Source organism: Mugil cephalus, chromosome 10, assembly GCF_022458985.1.
Source record: "Mugil cephalus isolate CIBA_MC_2020 chromosome 10, CIBA_Mcephalus_1.1, whole genome shotgun sequence".
In the NCBI taxonomy this organism is placed as follows: domain Eukaryota; kingdom Metazoa; phylum Chordata; class Actinopteri; order Mugiliformes; family Mugilidae; genus Mugil; species Mugil cephalus.
In genome coordinates, this window is record NC_061779.1 from 7,037,270 (window position 1) to 7,063,976 (window position 26,707).

A 26,707-nucleotide genomic window follows, 5' to 3' on the forward strand; every position below is an offset into this window, starting at 1 on the left:
CTATGCATCATCGTTTATATTATTAGCGACCAATGCCGAAGTAACACCGAAGAAAACCTAAAAACCTGATCATTCTAATGGGAGTTCTGAACTTAGAAAAAGGAGAACCTGCGTTTTTCAAAATTTAAAGCCGAATTACATTTGTTTATTAATTGTCCTAAAAAAAAACTCCGTGACATAAAATGTAAAAACATGTGGTGTCATTTTATTTCTGATATTTTATCCGCACTCAGGGGCTAAAAGTTTTTATGTTCCCTACCTTATTTGTCTCCATTGCTGTCGACGCTGCGGCACCTGTCCACGCATCAAAGCACAACAGTTCAATTTCCCGATGTCTAGGAAAACCTGCAAGACACTTGCCTCCTCATGAACCCCCGCAACATCAAATTAAAATAAAAGCAGCCCAGAGAAGAGACAATCCTCAGCCTGTTACTGCCCCCAAGTGGCTGCATCGGTTATTGTAAGTAATATCAGCCAACATCTGGGTCAGGATTTCAACCCCTGTCCAAATACGGAAATAAGAACTGCACACCGGTGTTTCAAATTATGTCGTTACACAGGGAAAGGAAAGAAAAATATCACCTCGACGCAGAGCTTTTCAGCAGCTACACATGATCTGTCCCTGTGGGCAACGGCCAAAACAACTACTCACTGAAAGACACGTGAAGAGAGAGAAGACACATTTCTTTAGGATTTTATAAACATCTTTAATTCAGCTCCAACTCTAACACATGTGCATCCTGATGTCATATCTACGTCGTCACAGTTTTTAGTTGCATTGGGAGGAATTACAATTTAATACTAGTTGCACTTGGAGGACATCAACTCAGAAAATAATTAATAAATATTTAGTTTAATTGAAAGAAAAGTGTTTTGTCCTTTTCATTTAACTCCAAATCAATTTTCCTGTTGTCCTTTTCCCTTCGATCAGTATAGTCATTAGTTTTTAATGCACTCGGACACTTTAGAGGAGATTGGGAGGGGAAAAAAAAGACATTTTACGGCTCAGTGATTCATATGATGAGACAACGTGCCCAGATAAAAGAACCTATAAGAAATATCTGAACTGTCACAAGATGGTCAATGTTATTTACTTTTCCTGTCAGTGGTTTTAATGTTGTGGCTGATCTGTATATCTGAACAGAAGTGTGAATTATAGCTTATTTTACCTCAAATCTGCAAGTGTAAATCTCGATTGCAAATCGACCTTTAAACAATATCAAAGATTAATACTTGTCAGGACCACAGCTCCGTGTGCTGAAGAGGGAAAAACTCATCACGCTCTAAGTGAGTTTGACAGAAGAGACGCTGACACCAGCTCTCGAGCTATTCAGACACTTTCCTGTTTTCACTGATGGTGTATTTTCATTAGTGTGCTACAGTTTGCTGGTGAGCTGAGGGCACACGCTCGTGCTGGTCGCCCCCGGAAACCCTCCGTCGAAGGAGGCGTTCAGCACCTCGTCCAGGTTTTCGGCCGTGACGAAGTCGAGGTCGGCTCGGATGTTGGCGGGAAGCTCCTCCAGGTCCTTCTCGTTGCGCTTGGGGAGGATGACGCGCTTCACTCCCGCCCTGTGGGCCGCCAGCACCTTGTCCTTGATCCCTCCCACCTGCGCGGCACAGATCCATCCTGTCAGTTTTAATTTCTTAGAATTCATCTGTGTGTGTGTGTTGATAACTCACCGGCAGCACCAGGCCTCTTAACGTGATCTCTCCAGTCATGGCGACGTCTGATCTGACCAATCGGCCGCTGAACAGCGAAGCAAGGCAGGTTACTATGGTAACGCCGGCAGAGGGACCATCCTTGGTGACGGCGCCGGCGGGGAAGTGGAGGTGGATGTCTGTCCCCTCTAAAGGATCTGGAGCCCCCACCACTGTTCAAACACACGCACATACACACCGATCAGGCATAACATTATGACCACCTTGCTAATATAGCGTAGGTGCCTCCAAAACAGTTGTGACTCATCAGAGAATGGACATGGGCCTTCTGGTCCTGTGGTGTTAACTAAACGTTTTAAACCACAACACTAGTTCAAATGTTACTTGAGAAACTAAGATTGGTTTTATTTGAACTTTTCTCTTATTTATGCTCTTAATGACAGTGAAATTGAAATTGAAAATCATATCTTCAACTCCAACTTCAAGATTAAGATATCACATGCATGAACAACCTTCTGTAGTTTATTAAATATGATTAAATATGACCAATATCTGGACATTTATTAGTTTAATTTATAACCCAGAGGTTTATAATATTGTTAAATTGGCATGGTTTATCTGTACGTGAACTCACTGTTGGTGAGCTGGTAGCTTTTAGCGTTCGCTCTGAGCCAGCTGATCGCCAAATGCGCCGACTCTTTCATGACGTCCCCCAGCTGACCGGTCAGAGTGAGCTGTCCCTCCCCCTCCATCCGACTGGCCTCCACAAACATGATCTCCCCACCGAGAGGCGTCCAGGCCAGGCCCACCGCCACACCGGGCAACGTGAGCCGCTCGGAGACCTTCCAGTAGCGGAGAGAGAAATAAAAACTTCAGGCAAAGCTGCATTTGGTGAAATAATCACAGGGAGACTCTGAGGAAGAATAAATGTGAAAACTAAGGTCAGCATGACCTGGAGCATTGCAAGGAGAGAGCCAAATAGGAAGGAATCACATGCATGAGAGAACAAGTTCTGGGAGAGGAGATCAAAGAAAATAGTGATGGATGACGCAATACAGGGAAAAAAAAATTATTCAATGTGACTACACTTGAAACAGATGCTACATTCCACTACTACGCTTGCAGACGTCCAGACTTTATGAACAGCAGCTGTTGTCAAGCCTTTATATGCATTCTTTCACGTCCAGTCTAATTCAAAAAGCCAAATGTCAACTCTGTATGTTTTCTGTCATTCCTGCTGACTTGGAGCGCTGCCATGGTTGGGATCATAAAAGCTCCCTGCTTACCTCCATTTCAAACAGAGGTGGTCCCAGGATGTCTTTGAGGGCGATGTGGTCGATCACTATGGGCATCTCTGGGGGCGCGGCCTTGTCTGAAAGCACACAGTGACATCATCGTTATAAAGCAAAACCCGAGAGGAGGAGACAGATTGGCAAAAACAAGAATAAAAGAAGGAGCTTTCTCATTTACACCGAGTTTTTCTTGACTATGGAAGGAAACACCATCCACAACTTTGGTTCCTACCACCAAATTCACCATGCTGATAGGAGGCATAACATTATGACCACCTTCCTCGTGTAGGTGCCTCCAAAACAGTTGTGACTCATCAGAGAATGGACACGGGTCTTCTGAGGATGTACTGTGGTGTCTGACAACAGGATGTTGTTAGTGGGTTAAGGGGATGGACCTCTGGGGATCGTCCCACAGACACTTGATCAGTTTGGAATCTAGGGAACTCGGAGGCCAGATCAAAACCTTGTGCTGGTGTTAGTGCGTTTTTGTGTGTGCAAGAGGACAAAACATCTGCATCTGGGACTGAGAACACAGCTGGTAACACACACACATTGTGCAAAGACACACAGATGTGCGTCAAATGGACAGTTACACCGATCACATCTGCAACGTGGCAGTGCGGAGGACTTCCTACAGACTAACACAAAACAAAATTTCTTTCCGTTTCATCAAACCACACTTCCTAAACAAATTTAACCTGCTACTTTATCCTGCAGACAAACTCATTGCTATTCATACGAAACGAGCGGGGGACTGTGTAGAACGAGCTCAAACATGCTGACTGAGCACTTGGCAGGGTGTCGCGTCTAATAACGAGCAGCTGGCTGCACGTTATCCAGCTCATTACACGGCTGCTACTAGCATTGTCTTGTGCTTACAAGGATTCAGTTGACATCCAGTAGCTCCGGTGAAATACTGCCAATATTTGATTATTTAAATCAAATGACTTAAATCAGATTTCAGCTGTTAAATTTGGGTTCATGCGGAACAATTCCCCTGAGAAAACTGCAAATTGGTAGAAAGTTTGAGTTGGACAACAATAACTGTTTACGTGTCATGGCTAAAAGTTTTCATGATGGAATCCTGCAAGGTTCAGTATTAACTCTTTAGCTGTATATTTTATTCAAATGTCTTTAACTATGTGCTGAAGTTTAGACACAAATGCATGCAGAGGACACAGAAACCTGCTAAGGCAGACGTTTTTGCAATATTTCAGTATTTAAATATATCCTAATATTTTCCTTATCTGATTTTATTGACCTTACTGAAAAGTTTTATCCTGCATGTGAAATGAATCCTGCAGGAAACAGCACCTCCTCCTCCTTTAAGCCTCTTTGTTAAAACTAATTAACAGTAACTTCAAGAACACACGTGAAACAGGACATCTCGTACAGTGACGGGCTATTTTCTGATCTTCTTTACAATCTTTACAATTGTCACTTTTGAAAATAAAGAATTAAGATGCACGTAAATGTTTAAAATCAAACTTATTAAAGTATTCTCATACATGTCCATGAATAAAATCTGGTTAATGATAAACTTAAAAGCCAACCAGTGTTTTAAAGTCTGATTTTGTATTTTTATGTAAAAAAGAAGGCATATTTATTTTAACCTCTTATTCTAAATGTATTTTTTTTCTATGATTTTTTTATTATTATTTATCTATTCATTTGTAAAGCTTGCTGTTGGGCACATGTACAATGTTTTTAATAATTCTGAACTCCATTTCCATCCCTCCTTTACGTTTATCACTTGTCCAGTAGAGGGTGGCAGGTGGCTGGACGATTTCCCAGCTGTCCTTGTGTGAGAGTTCATGCCAGACACAAGGCTAACACACATTCTTTCTTATTGACCCTAATTATGTAATAAGAGCTTGAAGTACTCGTCTTAAAATCCTCCTAACCTGTTGCTCCTTGCGTTTTATTTGATCACAAGATTAGTGGTTAGCTCTTTTTTTATGAGCAGGCAGGCAGATCTGTGCCGACATGTGGCTGAATATTTAACCCTCAACTCCTCCTCGATCAGACCGGAAAGAAAACAGACGTGTCCTGCTCTCACCTCCCTGCAGTGTTGAGTTCTCAGGTGTCAAAGTCTCCGTCTTTGTGTTTCTGTGACCTTCAGCGACTCTCACGGCCACAGCCCGGCAGATCGCACCGATCTTCCTCTCGAGGGCACGCACCCCTGCTTCCCGGGTGTACCTGAAAGACCAAACACAGGAACACAGGACAGCGTGGGATGAATTAACAGACAGGAACCACCTGATCAGAGGGAAAGTTTGTGTTCAGCTTAAGAGGGGCGGTGTATGCATCTGATAATCTGTTCAACTGGAAAATGTTAGCTCGTAATAACCACGTAAACACACAGGTCGGAATAAACCATTTTCTCTAAGTGTGTTTAAGTGGGGTAATCATGAGGTGACAGGACACGTTCCAGGGATAATATTCTATTACGATTGATGTTTGGGGGATTGTAACATACACCAATACACTAACCACAACATTATGACCAATGACAGGAGAAGAAAATAACATTCACCACCTTGTGACAACTAAATATTCTGCTGGGAAACTTTTAGACCTGGAATTCATTCATGTGGATGTTACTTAGATACAGAAGTATATTGCATTCACTTGAAAAAATAATATATATCACTACTTTAGTAATAGTAACAGTAATTTATTCTTAGTAATGTTTTCTGAGTAAGAGATTTCTGTGGTTTGTTTTTGGAATAATTTATTTAATTGTTTTTGGTTTTTTTTTCTGACCATTTTTTTTCTAATCCCCTACTCTGTTTTTCATGGTAATTTTGTTCCTGAATAAATCAACATACTTCAAAGTCCTGCAAGAACCTCAGTCTCCTGATCGTCTGTTGACTCACCACGTAGCCAGTCATCTTACAACATGCCGTAAAAAATAAATTACTCACAAAGAGCATTGACGTGAATGCAATACACTACCACGCTTAGACATGTGGGATGACCCACAGAGGCCCAGCTCAACAGCCCTGTGTTTACTGATGTTTTTTTAAACATGGACACTGAATTATTGCACTGTTTTCACTGAAATTTACATCACTTACCGTTCAAATCACACTCAAAATATCATGAATCGTGAATCCTTCCTCCACAGGCTCGATGAAGTCCTAAAATATGAGCTTAGGAGCAGACTGAGTCCTTCTAAGGGGAGGTCGACAGTCTGAGAATCTACTCAAATTAGATTTATCTACAGAGGAATATAATGCCTCAATAACATCCACATGAATGAATTCCAGGCTACTTCCTCTTGAACGTCTTAATTAATTCATTGTACAGGATAAATGATTTGATATATCACTTATAGATATTTATTTCTCTTTGGATGTGTGTGTGAGTACCTGCTAATTATATCCTGCGTCGTGTCCTGAGGTATATGCAGCTGTTGAGGTGTTAATCCGTGCTGCTCCAACTGGTTTGGGATCAGGTGACGGTGAGCTATCTCCACCTTCTCCTCCTGAGTGTAGCCTAAAACAGTGGACATATAAAAATAAATAAAGATGATTATCAGTCCAGGAGTGAAGTACTTGATCTATATCATTCACCATATGCACGCGACTATCAGTGGCTCTTAGAAGTTGTTTCATCTGTTTAGCAGTTAATTCAATCATCTAGATGCAGCAGATCTGTCACCAATGCAAAAGTTTCACCACAGACTCTCTGCATTGATACCCACCTGGTACCTGCAGCACCTCCATCCTGTCCAGCAGTGCCGGGGGAATGGTCGCTGTGGTGTTTGCAGTGGCAATAAAGAGCACTTGTGAGAGATCAAAGGCCACGTTGAGGTAATGGTCCGTGAAGCTGTGGTTCTGCTCTGGGTCCAGGACCTAAGGATACATACAGGATACATACAGAGATGTGCCCTCAGGCATCAGTTCAATTACTGCCCTCTGGAGTCATTCAGGGCAAAAATGTCCCATTGACTTCCATTATAAAAACACTTCCAAAAAACAGCTTAATATATTTTTTTTCAGTTTTTCCTGCATAAATCTCTTGAACCACTTCAGGAATTTAAAAACTTCATGAAACATCCAATCATTTTGATGATTTTAATCCTTTTAATGGCAGTTTGACTACTTAAATTCACTATAGTTTTAACACAAAAAATATTTTTTCCCCCTCATAAAACTAATATTGGGGAACTGGGGCATTGTTTTTGTGAAATCAGTCTTGGATGTGACCAAGATTATATAAAATATTGTCATGGATGCATTATTAATTTTTGTGTAACATCAGATTTAAAATTGACTGCCCTCTTGAGTCATCAGCTGACAATGATGCCCCATTGACTCCCATTGTAACCACATTTTTTAATCTCTCAGCCATGACACAATATAAGCATTCACTTTGCAATATTAGGGTTTAATTTTTGAGAAAACTTTGTCAAATTTGTCATTTTTAGTGTTCAACACTAACATCAGCCATTTCTCCACTACAGGACCTTTGTATAAATGTTATTTAATTAGTTTTGTTATTGAGCTTAGCAGGGTATTTTAACCAAGGCAAATTTAATTTGGCTGAAAATCTAATCGTGTTTGTCACAAATTCGTAGACAGGTGGAAGAATACAAACATACAAAAAACAATTAGAAGAAGGCTCAGGGAGAATGCTGAACAAATACTGACTGGGAACGGTTAAAGACAGCTTGAGAAGAGTCAGGTTTTGCTTAGAGAATTAATAATCAGTGAGGGCATCTGGTACTGTTATTACATAATTAATTTGAGGGAGAGTAAAAGACCAACCTCTAGCAGAGCAGCTGCAGGGTCTCCCTGTAGGCTCTTCCCCAGTTTGTCCACTTCGTCCAGGAGGAAAACGGGATTATTGACCCCAACTGTCTTCAAACCGTTGATAATGCGGCCAGGCATGCTTCCTACATATGTACGCCTGCAAACATGGGAAGGAGTTTTTTTAAAAAAAAAAAAAAAACGACCAACTCTGTAAAATGTCCCACTCAATTCCAAACAAATCAAAGGATTACTGCAGACACAGAGACAGACGTGTCTGCTCCGAGGCTGACTAAATGGACAGACTGTGGTTGTTCCATGTGAACTTTGCACATTTGCAGCAGGTGCTGCCAGTTCTTTCCGTTTTGTCCATGTAAAAGTCCTCCTGGCCTTACTTTTAGTGACGCCTGCAGCGGCTGATGAGCGAGGACGGCGCCGTCTCTTCTTGATGTGTGGCATCACCAGCTTCTCTCCCAACTCTTCAATGTTGAGCTTCATCCAGTCTGGTTTCTGCTGTTGCCAGGATGGCTCGATTGATGTCCACCCAATTTCAACCAAGTTGTGGAAGAGGGCCAGTGAGAGGGAGGCTTAAGCTTGTTTTGGCGTAAGGATTACAGGGCCAGCTCCTCTGTAAGTGCGACGGAGGTAATGATGAGTCCCCTGGAGCCCTTTTCTCTTCACCAGGACCACGAATATCCTCCGGTTGACTTCAGAGACTGCTTTACCTTTGTACACCTGCAGTCTCCAGGCATAGGTCATTTTGAGATTATAGGTTGCCTAAATTTTGATTCCAAATTTTTACCTATGAATGGGACGAACTGTTCATCCATGCAGATGTCCCCATCTTGGCCTAACGGCATTAGCAGAGGGTGCATTCACACATCTCAGGCTTTGCAGAAGGCAGCCAGCTCGTCATTACAGTGTTGGGGTCAGGAAAGCTTGTCGTGGAACTGCAGTGTTCAGCAGATGTGGGGAAACCTCTTGTGGGACATCAAATCATCCCGGAAAATTCTCCATCCTGATTTCTCACTCCAGAGCATGAGGGCTGATTCACTTTTTGACCTGTAAACACTGGCCAAAATGAGCAGCCCCATGTAAGCCTGTAGTTCCTCCGTGTCCACATCTTGGCAGCCTGTGACTGAGCATGTCCCATGCATGTTTGTCATGGCCACAATATGCTACAAGATTTCATCCATCAGCGGCAGTGCAAAGCTGGATGTCGGATCAATGATTTGGTGGCATAGTGTGTAGGTCGTAGGATCAAACCTCTGCTGGGATTTAGTGGAGCACCGCAGTGCTTGTGGGAGACCAAAATATTTTTCCCATTTTTTTCCTCCAATTCCATCTAGTACCTGCTTGACCCATTTCCCCTCCGCTCTCATCTTCAGATACGTCAGAGTTGGACTCCCACTAGTCTGTTTCTACCTCTGAGGCCTCCTCAATGTCAGCATCAGAGTCCTCAGAGGACGAGGAGGAGGAGGAGCAATTAAAGAACCAAAGCAAGAACCAAAACAAAGTGTGCAGTGTGGCTTTCAAAGAGAAAAGATTAAAAGATAACACACACACCATTATCCAACTTCAACAGAGATACACACTCATCATTCAGTAGCAAAGCACCCTTGCAGAAAACCAGAAAAAATGTAATATTTTACTGCCTGCATCGAAAGTGGAAATAGTAGAACAATCTTACAGATAACTATAAAAATGTTTCATTGAAGTAGTCCACCATGAAATCTTAATCTAAAGAAATACGATAAATGTGGGATCAAAAAGTGCATTTTCAATGGTTTTATATGGGTCATTTGGTCCCTAGGAAGTAATGTGTTGTTTTTTTTACCTTTGGCAGATTTCATCTATATTCAGTCAAAACAGACAAAATGTCTTGAACATTTTAAACGTTTAAAAACAGAAAGAGACCAAATCTCCCCAGGATCTCTTAAGGATCAAGAACTTCAGAGGTGTGTGTTTTTCATCTGACAAAACCAATAATGGACCTTTTGAGCACTTTCACCTTTATCCCTTCATCCTCCTGCCTGTTTCTCCTGCTGTTGGTATGCCCACGCACATGTCTTTCATCTGGCTGTGATAAGGCGTCGCAACTCATGTTTAGTCTTCCTTCTTCAATTTTCCTAATCTCACATGAACTTCATTGACCTGTTCATCCACTGTCCAAAACACCTAGGTTCTAATATGTTACTTGTCAGTCAAAGGTGATACCACAGACTCCTGCACAACCTAGCAATTATGCCTTGACAAGGAAAAAAAAGGTCACGAAAGTGATCCTGACTGCTTGTTTTTGTTCGTCCTGTCGTTTCTTGTCATAACAAACATCACAGTACTCTTCTATTACTACTGCTCTTAGATTATATCAGTATTTGTGTCTGTGACAAATTGACACAAAATCCGTGTCAATTTGTGTCACAGACTGTGTCAATTTGCATTATAAATTGAAACAAATCATATGTCAGTTTGTAAAATATGCGATTTTGCAGAAGGTGTGTTAACGTTTCAATATAATCGTCCTTCACAAAATTCACATAAAAGTCTTGGAGGAAAAACTCATCCACACTCTGAAGTCCAAGTGGCACAAGAACAAATGTGTTGCTAAATGAATCAATAGCTGAAGCGGTGCTGGGCCTTAACATGCACACTTGGGACATCGGTCATTTAAATTCAACACAGGTCGGGTGTTCTTTCCAAGCAATTTAGTTGTGGCAGGCTGTAAAACTGCTACAAATGGGCCAGAGATGAACAAATATCCTCCTCAATAAGAGTCTGTTGGGAAAAGCTGTGAAGCTGTGAGATTCTTTTTTTGTTTTGTTTTTTTAGTATGATTGAAGCGTAAACTTAATACTCGTAGCATGTAATTTTCCACTCAGATGGAGAGTTCTGCGTCCACAGAGTCAATGTAAGTTACACCATCATTATATTCTGCTGTGGCATATTGTTGTACTGTTTTTTTTTCCCCCCATACACTAACATTGTTATTTTGAGACACAGCGGTCTGGTCTAGGTGGGTGGCATAATGTCTAAGAAACATCAACACAAATGCCAAGATCCAAAAGTTTCCCAGCAGAACACTGGATTGTCACAAAATGGTCAATGTTATTTAGAGTTAGCCTCATACATATTTGGACACTGACACAACCTTCATGATTTGGGCTCTACATACCACCATGTTGGATTTGAAATTACACAACTGAGATGTAGTGGAAGTGCAGACTGTCAAGATTAATTCAAGGGGCTAAACAAAAATATCCTATGAAAAATTACAACAATCTTTATACAAAGTCTCCACATTTCAGGAGCTCAAAAATAATTGGACAACATATCACGATCGTAAATAAAAAGGTTAATTTTAATACTTTGTAGAGAATCCTTTGCAGGCAATGGCTGCCTGAAATCTGGAATTCATGGATGTAACCAAACGCTGGGTTTCCTCCTTAGCTTTGCCAGGCCTTCACTGCAGCTGTCTTCAGTCATTGCTTGTCTGTTGATATTTGTTTCTTTAAGCTTGGTCTTAAGCAAGTGAAATGAATTGGGTCGAGATCGATTGGGTTGAGATCTGGAGAATGACTCAGACATTGCAGACTATTCCACTTTTTTAGTCCAGTCAACTTTGGTGCATTTGGCTGAATCTGAGCAGAAAGTATATTCCTATACACTTCATCCAGTTGCGTCTTCATCTGTCACATCGTGAATAAACACTAGTGACCCAGTGCCACTGGAAGCGATGCATGCCCATGCATTACACCGCCTCCACCGTGGTTTACAGATGATGGGGTGTGCTATGGATCATGAGCTGTTCCACACTTTCTCTGTACTTTCTACTTCCCATCATTCTGGTGGATCTTAGTTTCATCCAAAGAATGTTGTCCTTGAACTGGCCTGGCTTGTTCTGATGTTTTGGCAAAGTCTAATCTAGCCTTTTTGTTTTTGAGGATGATTAATGGTTTGCATCTTGTTGTGATCTCTCTGTATTTATTCTCATGAAGTCTTCTCTTTATGTTAAACTCAGAAATTTATTCACCTACTTCTTGGAGAGTTTTCTTCACTTGGTTGAATGTTGTGAAGGAGTTTTTCTTCACCACAGAAAGAATCCTGGGGTCCAGTGCGTTTTTTTTATAGACGATAGATAGATTTATTCTTTTTTTCAGCCTGAGGTTGGTCTGTTTCACTTCCATTAGGATCTCCTTTGATCACATGTTGCGGGTTCACAACAACATCTTCCAACTGGAAATGCTACACCTGTAATCATCTCCAGAACTTTTACCTGCATGACGATGGACTAAGGAGGAAATAGTCCATGTACACCATGAAACGGCATTTGTGTCAATTATCCAATTACCTTTGGTCCCTTTAAAAAGAAGTGGCATATATTAAAAAGCTCTTAATCCTAAATCCTTCCTTCAATTTGGATGTGAAACTTGTTTCAGTGTCCAAATATATGGTCCTCACTGTACTTCCCCTCAGTGGTTTTAAAGTTGCAGCTGAACCATAAAGAAAGCATCTAGTGTTAAAAGCTATCTTATGCATACCTGTGTCCTCGGATGTCAGACTGGTCGCAAACGCCTCCCAAAGCGATGCGGTGGAATTCTCTTCCCAGAGTCCTTGCGATGGAGCGTCCAACGCTAGTTTTACCAACTCCTGGAGGGCCCACAAAGCAAAGAATGGGGCCCTGAGGAAACAGCAGAAAGATAAAATTCACAGATAAATATGACGAATTAAAACTAATTGCTTATTTCAATACATAACCTTTTGTCTTTATACTTTAATGGACAGTCAGATCTTTAGGAAGCACCTTGAGTGTAGTCTTCAGCTGTCTGACCGCTAGGTACTCTAACACACGTCTCTTCAGTTTGTCCATGGCATAGTGATCGTTGTCCAATAGAGTACGAGCAGCTCGGATGTCCAGGCAGTCTGTGTGTTAGGTGGGGATGAAAGCCGATGAGATGGATGGTTCAATGAGAGAGAAAAACATTTGTTTGTGGGTTTAGAAATAAGCAGCTACAGCTTTTAAGGAAACAACAGAAAGTACAGGCACCAGAAAAACTCACAAATATGCCAGAGTACTTTACCCATCCATCAAGGACCGACAACCCTCCCATACTGCCTGATAGAAAGAGTACCTCAGATTTATTTGCAGCAAATACTTCACTGACAAGGTTACGTTTGATAGGGCCAGGCTGCAGTCAAACCTCAACAATAACATGTATTGTTATCCTTTCATGAAATAAAATTAACAGTGGGCCTTTCCTGCAATTCCCTGGTTTCCTGTTGATCAGTCATCAACATGAGAGACTCCAATAATAACAAGTTTCACCTCTCGAATCAGGCATGTGATGTGATTAGCTTACATCTAAAATCCACATTTATAACATTCACGTTTTGCTGAAAGTAGCAGCTTCCATAACATTTATTTTTTAATTCTATACTTATATTTTCTAAGTTTATGCAACATAACCTGATTTTATTCACATTTGCGCCATTAAAAGCCAAATAAAATACTGATAAAGGGTAATGGATGGTAACATATTAATCCAATCCTGAATTGGAGGAGCTTCTATTGTGATCCTGTTTCCAGTCAGAGCTTTGTCCTGATTTCCCAAAATATGTGTTTATTCAACATCTTTAACAAGATCAGATGTTGTATGCAGTTACAACATCTCAAGATAGACAGCGACTGTTATTTACTACAGTGTCGTCATCCATTCATGTTCTGTAACCGTGGGGGGCGTGCTGGGTTAGGGTTAGATGCAGGGTACACCACACCACTATATCTGCCCAGAACAGTGTCTTTCCTTAATAAATCCTTCTATGCAGGTTATATTATGTTCTTCCACCATAATTCATTGCAGTTCAAAGCAGAAGCCATTTTTCATGGCTGTCTATGTGCACTGTAATTTTCATTCAAATTTAGTGTCCGTAACAGCCTTTTTGTTTTCCAAGTTCTCTTTTACAGTTCTTATAATAAATTACATAACTTCAAAATGGTTCTACAACAGTGGTCTGCTTTATGAGTCATCAAGACGACCCTCAAAAATCTAACCTAAGAGTTAAGCTGAAGGTATTTGTCTTGATTTAAGAAATGTAGTAGCCAGGGACGACTGGTATAAATAGACCAACAGGGGTAGGACATCCCAAGCTTACACAACAAAGATGAGAAAATTATTTTTTAAATAACTTACAACAGATTGTTTGGCAACAGCACCGAACAGTCAAAAGAATTGATTTGTTTTTACAGCCCTAGTGCATACAGTCCACTTTCATTCCTTTAATTGAGTGATTGACATGCACCATGTAACGCCCCCGTCATTCGTTGATCATTTGGGCTTAATCCCACAGGCTGCTGCCACTGGTCAAAAGTGGGAGGAAGAAGTTCAACATGAACTTCTGGCATGGACGATGTGGATTACTTGCTTTCTAACTTATTTTCCTCAACGTCTTTGGAAGAAAAGTTGGAAGTTAAGAGGCTGGGATCACATCAGCCAAATGATGTTTGGCTCAGATCTTAAGTTTTATGTTTCTTGGTTTGAAAGAAAAGGCTCGCTAACGGCAAATGTAGCCAAGAATTCCCTTTTCTGAGATACTGCATGGAGCCAACAAGGAATTGTGGATTTGAAAACATGAATGGAACATTGCAGCCCACCCACCAAATTTAAATCAGGTTTTCACATAGGTTCATGTTTGAATTTGGCTTGCCTGGACTTGTACTCACTGCACTGTAGAACATTATAGCATGCAGAGAAAAATCACTTGATATCTGACCTTCTACCTTTTCCCATGTTGCTGTACATGATATAGGATTGGTTACATTTGTTGGCTAGTGTTGCTTCCCTGTAATTATTTTTAACGTTTAGGGGAGAAAGACCTTTATTTTCTTTGGATAACAGAAGAGTCTTATACACAGTGCCTGATTCCTTCCCAGCAAAATAATACTGAAGCTTGCGTGTTTCTAAAAAACCCTTAAAAAAAAACAGGTATAAAAGCATTGGTATCTGTTTTCACTCTCTATGCTTTTCAGATAAGATCAGAACAAATCTTATAAAATAAATGGTTCTCATGAATTTGTGGACTATATTTAAACTCATTAGTAACTCATTGAGTCAGATTATTGATTGTATACAGTTTCTAATCCATTCTGTTAGAGTTGCAGAGGTAGTTTTTATCTTTTCTAGTCTTCTAGCTGAAGGTGAAAAGTTTAATATCTTGATTTGACACACTGTTGGTCCATAGCATGATCCAACCTATCCTTCTTCTTATACTACTTTATTTATTTATTCATTTTAAAATGCTCTTCAACACTGAAAACATTTGCCCATAACCTTCCCCTTTTAGCCACTCGAATGTAATGAAAACACAAACTGAACAAAACACACACAACCAGTTAAATGCTGGCACTTTGAAATAGTGAAGTCCCTGTTTTGCGGTCTTGTGACCCTAAAGGAGTTCAGATGACCTGAAAACTCAGAAAAAAATGGTTATGGAGGGCCCCCCTCTAACCGTTTCAATTGAGGCTATGCCTTCAAAAAGCTTCAGGGGACAGACCAGAAAAGACGTGATCGAGTGTTTTTCGAAAGACAGAATTACTCTTCAGTCTTCAGGGAAGCATCTGCATCACATTACAACCACCATAATCCAGTATTTATCTTGCAAGGATGTTGCTTTATGATGATATTTAAACAAAGCATGTTTTTACCTTGCTCCCTTCCGAAAGCAATTTCTTGTCATAGATTGGATTATATGTGATTCAGTTTTAAGTGCAGACACAGAGCAACGAAATGCAGTTTAGGATCTAACCAGTAGTGCAATAAGCAGTAAGTAAAGGTATGCATGTAGAATGACTAATAGATATACTATGATGTATATTTTTATGGGCATATGGACAATATTTGGAGATGAAAACTCATATATACAGGTAAGTGAGCAGGGGGTAGAGTTCGTAAGGGCAAAGGTCAAAGCTCTGGGGCAAGAGCTATTACTCAGTCTGGGAAAACAGTCCAGTTCTCCTTCACAATACTGCATGCTTGACGCAGGCAGCGCTTCTTGACGGGGAGTGGAATTCCACTGAAGCGCTGGGAAGTTTTCACCACCACCAGCTGCAGTCCTTTGTGCTCTGAGACTGAGCCTCTTCCATTCCCGCTGCCTAGCGTGCCTTGATCTGACTCCATGCTGTGTGAACATCAGTAGAGGAGAGGGTTAGTGGTTGTCTTGGTGGTGATGTCTCTGTTGTCCCTCTTGAAGCGAGTACTAAAGTTGTTAAGCTCGTTCAGGACAGAGATGTCCCTGGTTGCGGGGGTGGGGCTGCTGGGTTTGTTGTCGGTGATGGCCTGAATGCCTTGCCACATGCGTCTGGGGTTGGAGTTGGAGAAGTGACCCTCTATCTTCAGCTTGTAGCAGTGCTTAGCCTTTCTGATGCCCCTCCTCAGGTTTGCCCAGGCTGTGCTGCAGGACCTGATCTGACAGCAGCATTACAGGAGCAGGACATCTCCTTGTTCATCCATGGCTTCTGGTTGGGGTATGTGGTGATCGGCTTATCTGTTGTGACATTTTTGATGATGGTGGTGATGTAATCCATAAACGAGGAGGCATAGCTGTCAATGTCAATGTGTGAGCAACAGGTGGCCAGAGAAGCAAACATACTCCAGTCCATGTGTTGAAACCTGTCCTGGAATATAGAGTCTGTCCCAGCTGGCTACACCTTCATGGTCCTAAATGATGGCCTAACATGGCTAATGAGGGGTGAATATTAGGGGGCAGCAGCCATGTTTGTGTAAACATGATCCAAAGTTTTGCTTCCTGTAGGAAACATGCTGGTGGAATTTGGGTAGCACAGTCTTTGAGTTTGAGTGATTAAAATCACCCGCAAAGATAAAAGTAGCCTCCAGGTGATCAGCCTGTTGTTGACTCGTGGCCACATGAAGTTTGTTCATTACGAGCTAAGCAGTAGCATCAGGTGGAACATAAGCAGCAGTGATGATGGTGGATGAGGACTCCAATGACAGATAGAATGGTCTACACTTCAACTTCAACTTCAACAACTCCGTTAGCTGCGTAACTTCCAAGAGTCCATACATCATGTTTTGTTGACAGAAATGCACAAACCTTCACCTCTGGCCTTACCGCATTCCTCTTAATATAATGAAATAATTTGTAGTGCTAGTACACTACCTTGATTTTCTAATTCTGACCACCTTTCTTTTATTTTAAAACTTGCCAACTCCAACTGTGAACAAGCTTGTAGCCTACCTGGAAAACCCAGACCCAGCTGTGTGATAATGCAGTATAGGCAATCTTTGGATCATAAAAGACAGACAGACCATGGGAGGGAGCCACACTAAGCTGAACTCCAACAAAGCTTGTATGTAGCCTCAATTACCTTTGGTGCTTTTGCTCCATGGTAACTCTACCATCAGGTCCAAGTAGTTTCTGGTCAGGGCATACTCAGGCATGGACTGAGGCATCTTCTTCAACCTGGATACAGATCAAGGAGATCAAGTGAACCCCTAATTTGACTGGATATGAAAACAAAAGCAGTATATTCAAGAGAAACATTACAGTAAACATTTAAAGGTAAATATATTGTTAGATTTGTGTGGTAAGATGAGTGTTAGGTGTAATCTGGAGGAAAGTTCACCTCTTGAGTTCTTTCAGGCAAACTCGAAGAGCAGCTTCAGGCATGTTGGCCCCCTGGACCTTCCTCTCCAAGGCCGTGGTGTCATCACCATCTTCATCTTCATCTTCCTCATCTAGATTGAACTGCCGGCCTGGGAACACTCCGCCTTTACGCATTGATAACACCTATACAAAGGAGAAAACATGTTACGAGTGCTAAGTGAAGCGTGTGTCTGTGAGCATGTGTGTTTGTAAATGTTTCCTACCCTCTTTTCATTATCAGGACTCATTTTTCTGGTTTTCTGCAGCAGTTTAAGCCCCTCTATCTGTCTTGTCAACATGGACAGGGCCTTCTTAAAACGCTCCTCCAAACTCACTGCATCCAGGACCTGCAGAGTAAATGTGAGGGCACATATATAAAGACATTAATTGTGTGTTTGCCTCTGAAAACAAACAAAAAAAAAAAAGAAGCAAAATCACATATACACAAAAAGCACTTCAAAACCAGCGACATTCACTTTTTCCCAAACAACTGTGTAACGTCACCGTGAACCAGTGCATCCACAGTAGTTTGAATATACAGTAGTCACTTCACCTGTAGCTTCTCCTTGTTTGAGGTGCGGATCATAGATGTAACCACGTCAGGTAGAGTTTCTCTGGGAAGACTGTCCAACAGACGTCTGAACTTGGCCACCACCGGAACCGACATATCTAACATACCTAACAGCTACACACACAAAAACACACACACAACGTTGGGAAATGAATTTTTTGACATGTTTTGACAGTCCATGACAGGCAGTGTACACAGTATAAACAGCGCCTACAGTTTACATATGTTACACTCATACAGTTGACATATGTTACATACATATACATAGAGTATTCAGACTCCTTTTTTTTCCCCACACTTTATTAATTTAGTTAATTATGCAAATGCATGGCACAATCTATTGCATGTATTATAGCTTCATAAAAGTCCTAAAAGCCCTTTGTGTCTTCTCATTAACTGATTTTTTGGCAGCATCACATGGGGCTCTTTAGGAGCCAAATACACAGGAGTCAAAAACATGACCTAGAGTACACATGGCCTTAGACTGCGACATACACTTCAGACTGAGGTAAATCAACAGGCTGTAGGCTCTAGCTACCCAGCTACTGAATTTGAACGCATGCAGTTGTGCTGTGAATCTTACCTAATTTCAGTCCCATTACTTTCAGGCTCCAATTTGAAAAAGGAAAACAAAAAGATAGAAAAGATATACAGACTTGTGGATTTTGTGACCAGCTGCTCTTGCGTGCTTGTTTTTTTTTGAATGACAAAGGCTGGAAACAGCTGGCGTGGCTGTTCTTTCTGTTCTAAGGTAACCAAGTCTCCCCAGGAGAATATCTTAAAATAATTAATATCATATTCCTGTTTTAAGTTTGACTTGTCTTCAGTATTTATGCAAAAAGTAACTGTAGTTTCATCTACTGCATAAATAACATGATGTATGTATGTGTACACCAACGTCTATACTATAAATCAAATCATACATAAGCATGCACATCTGGATGAAAGAATTACGACCTGCTATATCAAGTGTCAAAAGCTTGAAGTAAATGTACAGCTTCATGGTTCAGGTAATTCATCATGAAGAAATTTGTTCAAGCTCCAACATTCCCCAAAGGGGATCTTGAGTGTGTGCGAAAAATGTAAGATGAAACGACAAACAGGGGGCACATATAAAATACTTCTAAGCTGCTGTATTTGTTAGCACTGAAAGCTTTGTGTCCACAGCCACAGGTGGAAATGCGGAAGACAACAGTGGTAGCAAACACTGGATCAAATTTTACTCAATCTATCAATCAAGTCTGGTCTGACGTCAGCGGATGTGATCTGCAAAATAATCTTGCCCGCAATCATAGTGTTGCCAATTAGTTATAATGGCCAATAAGTCAGAAAGTTTATCCCGACAAATGCAACGCCGAGAGGATTAGTCACAGTCAGAGTGCAGTTAATAGAGTTAGACTGATCCCTGCCTCTGAGTTTCCCGTCACTCTCATTAATCAAATAAACATGTGAAAACATTAGTGACAAGACAAACAATCCCACACGTTTTTAATGTCACTCTCAATTAGCTGTGGCCACATGAGGAGCACACTATGCTGGATGCTGGACACTGAAAATCAAAGTTTTTCAGGGTCCTGTCTACCTAAAGGGTAGGAACTGTTCTGACAGTGTAGGAGCAGTAAGCAAGTGGCCTGGCTCGGCGATCCTTAATGACTCAACGCATTATAGATACGTCCGTCTTGTTACCTCCATACTGTTATAGACAGCAGGCCTGCCATTGCACACAATGCACTGCTTTTGACCACCCACCTCTGTGTATTTCTTCTCTTGCTCATAGCCCTCCTAATTGCCTCTTGGGGATAAATAAAGATTTTTTTCTGATTCTGATTCTGACTTGTAGAATTAGACAGCAGCTAAATGGAAGGCATGCCAAGACCTGACAAAGAAAACATTTGGATGAACCTTATTTTGGCAGGAATGCAAAACAAAATCTCCAAATGACTCACTTGAGTTGTAAATAGCCGGTGCCTGTTTTCACATGGTTTGACCAGACAACTGACAATGTTAATCTTTGGAAAGCGGTTTAAAAAAAAAAAAAAAAGCGTCATCAGATTTACTCATACGTCTCAGTCTAATTTATAAAAGAAGTCCGAGAGCATTTGCATTTGGCAGGTCTGACAGCTGCTAAGAAAATGATTCAACTGGAAATCTCCTCATAAAGTGGCAGCAATGAGGAAACTATAAGACTTTAGGCAGAAACACTGAAGGGCCGCTGATATCTTTAGACTTGAATTTAGCTTTGTTCACTCATGTATTTGTCCTCGTTCTTTCCGTTTCACCTTTTTCCCTGTTTCATAACCAGTCTTTCTATTATTTGCTGCAGACAACCTTCTGCACTACATATCTAGCTGCTTCTGATTCTTTATTTACAACAGGCATGAAGCTAAGATTTGGTGCAGGACTGTACTGTAAGATTAGAATGCATTTGTTTTCACCAAATTACCTAAATAACTTCCAAGTGAGTGTATATATCTTAGGATTATAGTGCTTTAAATGATAAGGGTTCATGAAAGGCTTATCACACCGCAGCAGGCTTTGAGGCACAAGTAGGGTCTACACAGAAGCGAGACCTCGAGGAAAGGTCAATGTTTGATGTTTTTCCAAGCGGGATCTAGATGAAATCGATCTGTTTGGGCATGGAGCTCTGAAGACAGAACATCAATCTTGAGCTGTTTTGTAACAATCACCAAAAGTATTTTTCGAGGGAAAAGAGGAGCTGCATGTGATGAAAACAACGTGTGGCTGAGTGTGACGCAGTGGCATGGAAATGTTCTGGTTTGGGGCAGTATGGGGACAATTCTGACCAGAACATCATTGACAAACAGTGGAGACATCATGATGGCATGCTATGAGTGCAAGGCAACCAAACAACATGTAAAAATATACAAAGATTATCTGCAGGAAGAAATTGCAAAATCGAGAACAGAAAACCACTTTGAAAGACGTAGTGTGAAAGCTGCAATGATAACAGTTATTGGGGAAAAATAAATCACTGTTTATGTTTCTCCAGGTGCCTTTGCTGCACAGGTCATATTAAATGCTTTTCTCTCAAATGTCTTTGGCCAGAGGTCCCTAAACTTCTACAGAATTAAATGAATTCTATGTATGACTGACTACAACCTCCTTCCTTTCTCTTCAACTTAAATTACTTATGTTTTCGTAATTATTATTAATGTCTACTGTGTTCATTTATAATTTTCTTCCTTATCTCAAACATGATGAAAAAGGACTTTCCAGGACAACAGTAACAGTACAGTAACAGTAAGTAGGAAACGGCAGGTCCTTTTAAAATAATCGCCTAAGAAATATTAAAGAAACATCAGGAAATAATTTCACGAGTTATAAATCAAGAAAAAGGTGAGGAAATTGAGATCTTTTTCTACTCTGCTCAATCAGATACTCAAGGGACGTATTTCAATCTATCTTTATCGCCTTTTCTCTTATGTTAATGCACAGGTGCACACACCTGTAAGGCCGTCTGGTAGAAGGTCTGGGACAGCTCCCCCAGCTCTCCATCCTCTGCTGTCACACCGTCTGTTGCCGAGGTCGTGTACTGCTCCAGTTTATCCAACTGCTCCACCTACAATGTTATGTCACACAGTTCAGTCTGCTATACATTTATCACTTGTGAAATGACATAAATCACTCAATCTTTTGCTACCTATCCGCATTGACCCGAGCTGTCAGATCTGTACACTACAGATGGTTTAAACGCATGATAGCATGCACCATTCCGAACATGTAATACACCAAAATGAATGGGAGAAACTCATTTAAGGCCTCTATCAGGCATTCCCACCTAAACGAAACACAAATAAAACCCCAAGCAATTGTAGGGGATCGTGACGAAAACACCAACACAACCATTAAGTGCTTCTACTAACCTCACCTCTTCAAAATAACCACACAAACGTGCCATATAAAAGCAGATATCCTGCTGATTATATTGATGTATGTCTCTTCACTGTGTGACAAAAATTTAGAGAGCTAGAGGCCAAAGAGTCAAGAAAATAACATTCGCAAAATCATAAAGTATGTCTTACCTTTGCTGTTTTGTGATTAAAAGTTATATTCCAGCTCCAAAAAATGCTACTATTGGCTTCTCCTATGACTCTGCATCATTTTGAAATGAATCAGGAAGCTCCCGTTCGTTTACATTAAAAGGAAAAGGCTTCTAGGTTGGAGTGTAGGGTCGCTGACCATATGTGATCTTTGTGTTTACTTCGCTCTGGATTGTCAGTGGTAGATGCTATGGTAAATTTGAGGATGACGTTCGATTCTCTAGACTCTAATTGGTCGATGGAGGTCATTAAATCATTAAAATTGACCAATCAGTTGTCGAGATGTTCTCCTTTCAGTTTCACGAAAGGCCTAATTTTACACATGGTCTGGGTGAATGACTGAAAACTATTGTACTTGTATTTAGTGATATATCAGTGAAACTAAATTAGTTTTTCAGACTGGTACCTGAGAAAGGTCAAATGGCACATATGGTGTCAAAATGTGACAAAAAGGCATAATTTGTGATTCTGCCTGGACATAAATTGTTCAGATGCACCTTTTTACCATCTACTTTTGCGTAGTTACTCATCAAATTTTACAATTCAAATTTGAACTGGGCTTCTAACCCACATATCGGGTTTAATTATTCATTCAGGCCTTGGAGTTGTGAAGATGTAACTCATTTATTATTATGTGTCATTTTTGCACGGTAGGCAGAAAACAGGCCTCAATACGAAGAGGTTATGATGCACCTTTGACACTATTTCATTTGAAATGCCCTGAATGTTTTTACGAGAGAGGCCGAATTTGGATTGATCTGACACACAGTCCTGTTACTTCTTTGCTTCATTCACATGATTGACAGTTGGTAGCAGTGGTAAAGCCCTAAAACAACTTTGCAAGTATTTAAGAAGAAAGAAAACATTTTACAGACATTTATTAGACCATATTAATATGGTACACATGATTGCTTCAGGCTTGCTTCACTTAAAAGGTATTTTATTTTTCCTATTTCATTTGGTGTGCCATAGAGCTTTTTATGTGCATGACAAAGGCCCCATCGTCCATGTTCTTTAAAAGTACAGTTACTGTTTCCAACAGAAAACAAAGCTGCTTCTAAAGCATGTTCAATTCCCCAGAAGCAGACCACAACAGCTGTGACTGGTCCAAAGTGCAGTTCCTTGTCCAGATCTCTCAGTGGACGTCCTACACATTATCTACTCTGACATCTTCTGCATTACAGGAACTCCAGTAACAATGGTGTCGATATTTAACAAAACTACCATAAACCACTCAATATCGATGTGATTACAGTACAGCACACAGCACCAAGCCTTACTTGTTCAACAGGACACATGCACTGAACTGTTGACCAAATGTAACAGAATAGGCCAGTGGATCAATCAGAGCAGGGTTTGTGTTTTCATGATGGTAGACTTAAATGGGTTTCAGGTAGAGGGTAAAAAAGAAATGATGCAGCAATGTAAGAGAAATATGTACATTACTACATGTAGTCAGAAAAATATGGCCTCTTAAAGTAAACAAAATATTGAAATCATCCAAAAATAGTAAAATAACAAGGTTTTAAATATGATTACAGACTGTTTACTGATATGACACAGGATTATTTACTCAAATAGGTTGCATATTGTATCGTGAGAGTCTCCTTCAGTGTGATACCAATGTTTAGTGTGATTACGGGTGTAAGAGTGCACACCTGACAGCACATACCAGAGGTGCAACAAACTGGAAACCTGCAACCATCAAGTGCAGCTAAACACTGAAGTCTGCCGCTAAGTGAACCTCCCACACATGATGAGATCAAAAGGTAAACATCAAAGCGGTTTTACCTCAGCAAGGACAAAGGGTTTCTCCTTCAACACACTTGACACCTTAAAGCGGCACAGTCCAGTGATGAGGAGGGTGTAGTGGGGCTTGGGCCAGTTACTCCCCACCACCTGCACAGCAATCCCCGCTGTACCGATTCTAATCAGAGAGGAGGAGGGAAAAGGCAGAGTGAGCCCAGAGACAAGTTAACTGGAAAGACAATCACACCCATAAAAAGTAGCATTCCTCTCAGACATCTATTCATTTAGATAGTAAACAGATATGTTAGAACAAGTGGGTGCTGTATTGCTTGTGAGTCACTAACCTGATTCTCATTCAAATGGTATTACATGTCAGGCATAGGTATTCCTACTAAAGATGTTAAATCAGATTTGTGATTTTAGAAGCTTTTTCCTCTATTTTCTCACATTTTGACAGACAAAACTACTATTGGACTAATCAGAAAAGTAATCTGCAGATTAGTCTGTGTTAAAAACGAGCATCAATGTGTGACATTAAACAGTTATTTAAAAGGTAATCTGTGGTGATACTGCAACTCTAGATCTATGATATTTATCAACCAATAAAGCAGATATATAGAGTATGACAGATTATCAATTTCCTGAAACTGCTTTGACAGTCCCACTATAGTCTAATTTGCTCTACCATAGACACACAACAAAATAGACGTCACATCTCAAATACTCTTTGCTCCCTACTAGTTAGATTCCCTCTCCCTCCCTCTCTCCCTCCCTCCGATCCCTGAAGCCACATAAATGCACCAGTTACCAGTCACTCGCCTGTGAGATGTGTTGCTCACAAAAATTAAAATCAGCTGATTCTTCCTGAAAAAATGTATTTATCACGCTACGCATGAGATGGTTTATGAAGATGCCGTGTCTCTGAATAAAAATGCACTAAGGGAACAACTGAATAACCACATGTGCGTCACTTATTCACGGTCTACCTCAACAACTTCAGGGAAAGGTTATTTGTGTATTTATTTTGTTCTCACAAATTCATATAGTTTGACACAGTGCAGTGAGTTGAAACATGCGTGGGTTTCGTAGAGACATACGACTGGGAAATAAGCAAGAGAGTAGCCTGGTTTACTGCAGAGGAAAGCTCAAAGTCCAGCTCCCTGTGTTTGCCTGGCCACTGTCACAATGTTTCTAGAACTCACACTGCAGCAGCTGAAAAAAGTATGAACTGCGCATAATAAAAAAGAATTAAATCAAAGAATTGACCGCATTACGGCAGGACATATAAGAAAGTTAACAAAATATACAGTCTCATGCCAGGGAAACTTGATAATATTAGTTTATATGCTGAACCTACATGTTGTTTATGTGGTGGTCACTATTATCCACCTTTTCACCTATCACCAAAATGAGGAGAAGGAGAAAAGTGGATGAGAATTAACTAATTATATTGCCTTAACTATAAACTACTTTTATATGCCAGAAATAAATGTGATCTTCTTTCTTATCTAGCAGTATTTACAATAACAGAGGAGAACTGATGATTCAGCTTTTTTTGTTTGTTTGTTTGTTTTTTAATTTTGGAGTTGCGGTTAGTAGTGCCATTGGATTATATTGATATATAGTTATGTTTATTTACTACATCCTCCAAAATGACCAGCTAATTAAATTGCCTGTTGAGCACAAAGTAAATATTATTACAAACATGAAGGAGGAATCATTGCAGGACTGTTATATTACACTGTATTGATTTAATAATAAACTGCCAAGTGAGTGTGCGTCTTATCAGCTGTTATGTGACACACACCTCCAAAACAAGTATTCATCCCAGTCTCTTATACAGCTAAATGTTTATTACTTGTGCAGCGTTGGCAGCTGGTCGGTGTCGTGCTCTGGGTCTCTGGTGTTGGGAATCACTCCTATGATGGTGCTTTTCAGCGAGGTCCCCTTCAGCAAGCGTTGGCTGACCAGCTGCATGTTCCGCGGAGAGTCCACGCTGAACCGGACGGTCGAGCCCGGGAGGAGCACGCCTTCGTGGGTCAGCAGCAACGGGAGACGGCTCGGTATCTGAATTCCTCCACCGGAGGCCATTGTCAGGAGTCTTCCAGAACCAGGGTCACTGTTTTGTAACACAACTCCTGTTGTCAAATACGCACAAAATGTATGAAGTGAAAATAAACGAAGGAAATGTTCAAATATAATTTTTACTCAAAAGAAACATAATTAGTGTTTGTCTGTGCACACTTTGTTCGCACCTTTCTTACGTCCAACGTACCTCAAATAGTTTTTTCTCCCATAAATAATCCCACTTCTTTTACTTCCGTAACTGGGTTGCCTACGGTAACCACAGAGGGACAAACTTCATATATGCGACTACATATTCAGTATCGCGCGTAGACATTTTAACCCTTGAGGAAACCGCATTTTGCAACAAAATCATATTTTTATATGTGATTAATGAATTACAAATAAATAAAATACACTAATATGTATCATGGTAGAGCTTGCAGAGCTTACTTTGTTTTAGGACCTCGCTTTATTTCCTAAAGCCCATTGGTTATACAGACCAAGCATATTACACCTGAACACACTGCACCTGTTCTTGGAAACGATAATGTATTTTTAAAAATTCTGTTACACTGCTCTAAATGGCTTTATGCCTCGGTATTTAAATTGGCTCGCAGTTGTATTCTTACTGTATCAAAGTACTCTGAAGTACTGTGTATGAACTATATAAATAGAAATAGAAATGAACGCTTAGTGCTGCATTGAAGAAGTGGCTGTATGCAAAAGGGGTATGTACTGCTATCTGACTGAACCTCAGAGAGTTTCAGAGAACTAAGGGATGAGTAAGCGCTTTGAACAGAGAGGTACCGGAAAACCAGCAGATTTCTGAAAACCCTATATCATATCTGAAATGAAGCGCAACGTGGCCCGAATGGCCGTGCTGGTGTCTGCTTT

General features: G+C 40.6%; 1 protein-coding gene across 4 annotated transcripts in view; it reads right to left on the reverse strand.

The window, feature by feature from the left end:
• Window positions 1-26,086, reverse strand: part of lonp2 (lon peptidase 2, peroxisomal) — a 31,022-nt gene extending 4,936 nt beyond the window's left edge. Inside the window, exons 1-18 of one of the 4 annotated variants that reach the window (XM_047595631.1) lie at window positions 26,022-26,086; window positions 25,605-25,884; window positions 23,789-23,924; window positions 21,403-21,516; window positions 17,919-18,050; window positions 17,590-17,712; window positions 17,346-17,509; window positions 17,088-17,182; window positions 12,510-12,628; window positions 12,247-12,386; window positions 7,727-7,868; window positions 6,661-6,811; window positions 6,326-6,452; window positions 5,011-5,150; window positions 2,946-3,031; window positions 2,294-2,501; window positions 1,681-1,871; window positions 260-1,607 (exon numbers count right to left, since the gene is read on the reverse strand). In XM_047595631.1, coding sequence (XP_047451587.1) covers window positions 1,377-1,607; window positions 1,681-1,871; window positions 2,294-2,501; window positions 2,946-3,031; window positions 5,011-5,150; window positions 6,326-6,452; window positions 6,661-6,811; window positions 7,727-7,868; window positions 12,247-12,386; window positions 12,510-12,628; window positions 17,088-17,182; window positions 17,346-17,509; window positions 17,590-17,712; window positions 17,919-18,050; window positions 21,403-21,516; window positions 23,789-23,924; window positions 25,605-25,837 — 2,532 coding nt within the window. In that variant the 5' untranslated portion in view covers window positions 25,838-25,884; window positions 26,022-26,086 and the 3' untranslated portion in view covers window positions 260-1,376. Of the gene's footprint in view, window positions 1-259; window positions 1,608-1,680; window positions 1,872-2,293; window positions 2,502-2,945; window positions 3,032-5,010; window positions 5,151-6,325; window positions 6,453-6,660; window positions 6,812-7,726; window positions 7,869-12,246; window positions 12,387-12,509; window positions 12,629-17,087; window positions 17,183-17,345; window positions 17,510-17,589; window positions 17,713-17,918; window positions 18,051-21,402; window positions 21,517-23,788; window positions 23,925-25,604; window positions 25,885-26,001 lie in introns of all 4 variants that reach the window. The other 3 variants (XM_047595633.1, XM_047595632.1, XM_047595634.1) reach the window with 3 other exon arrangements.
• Between the last annotated feature and the right edge of the window lie 621 nt (window positions 26,087-26,707).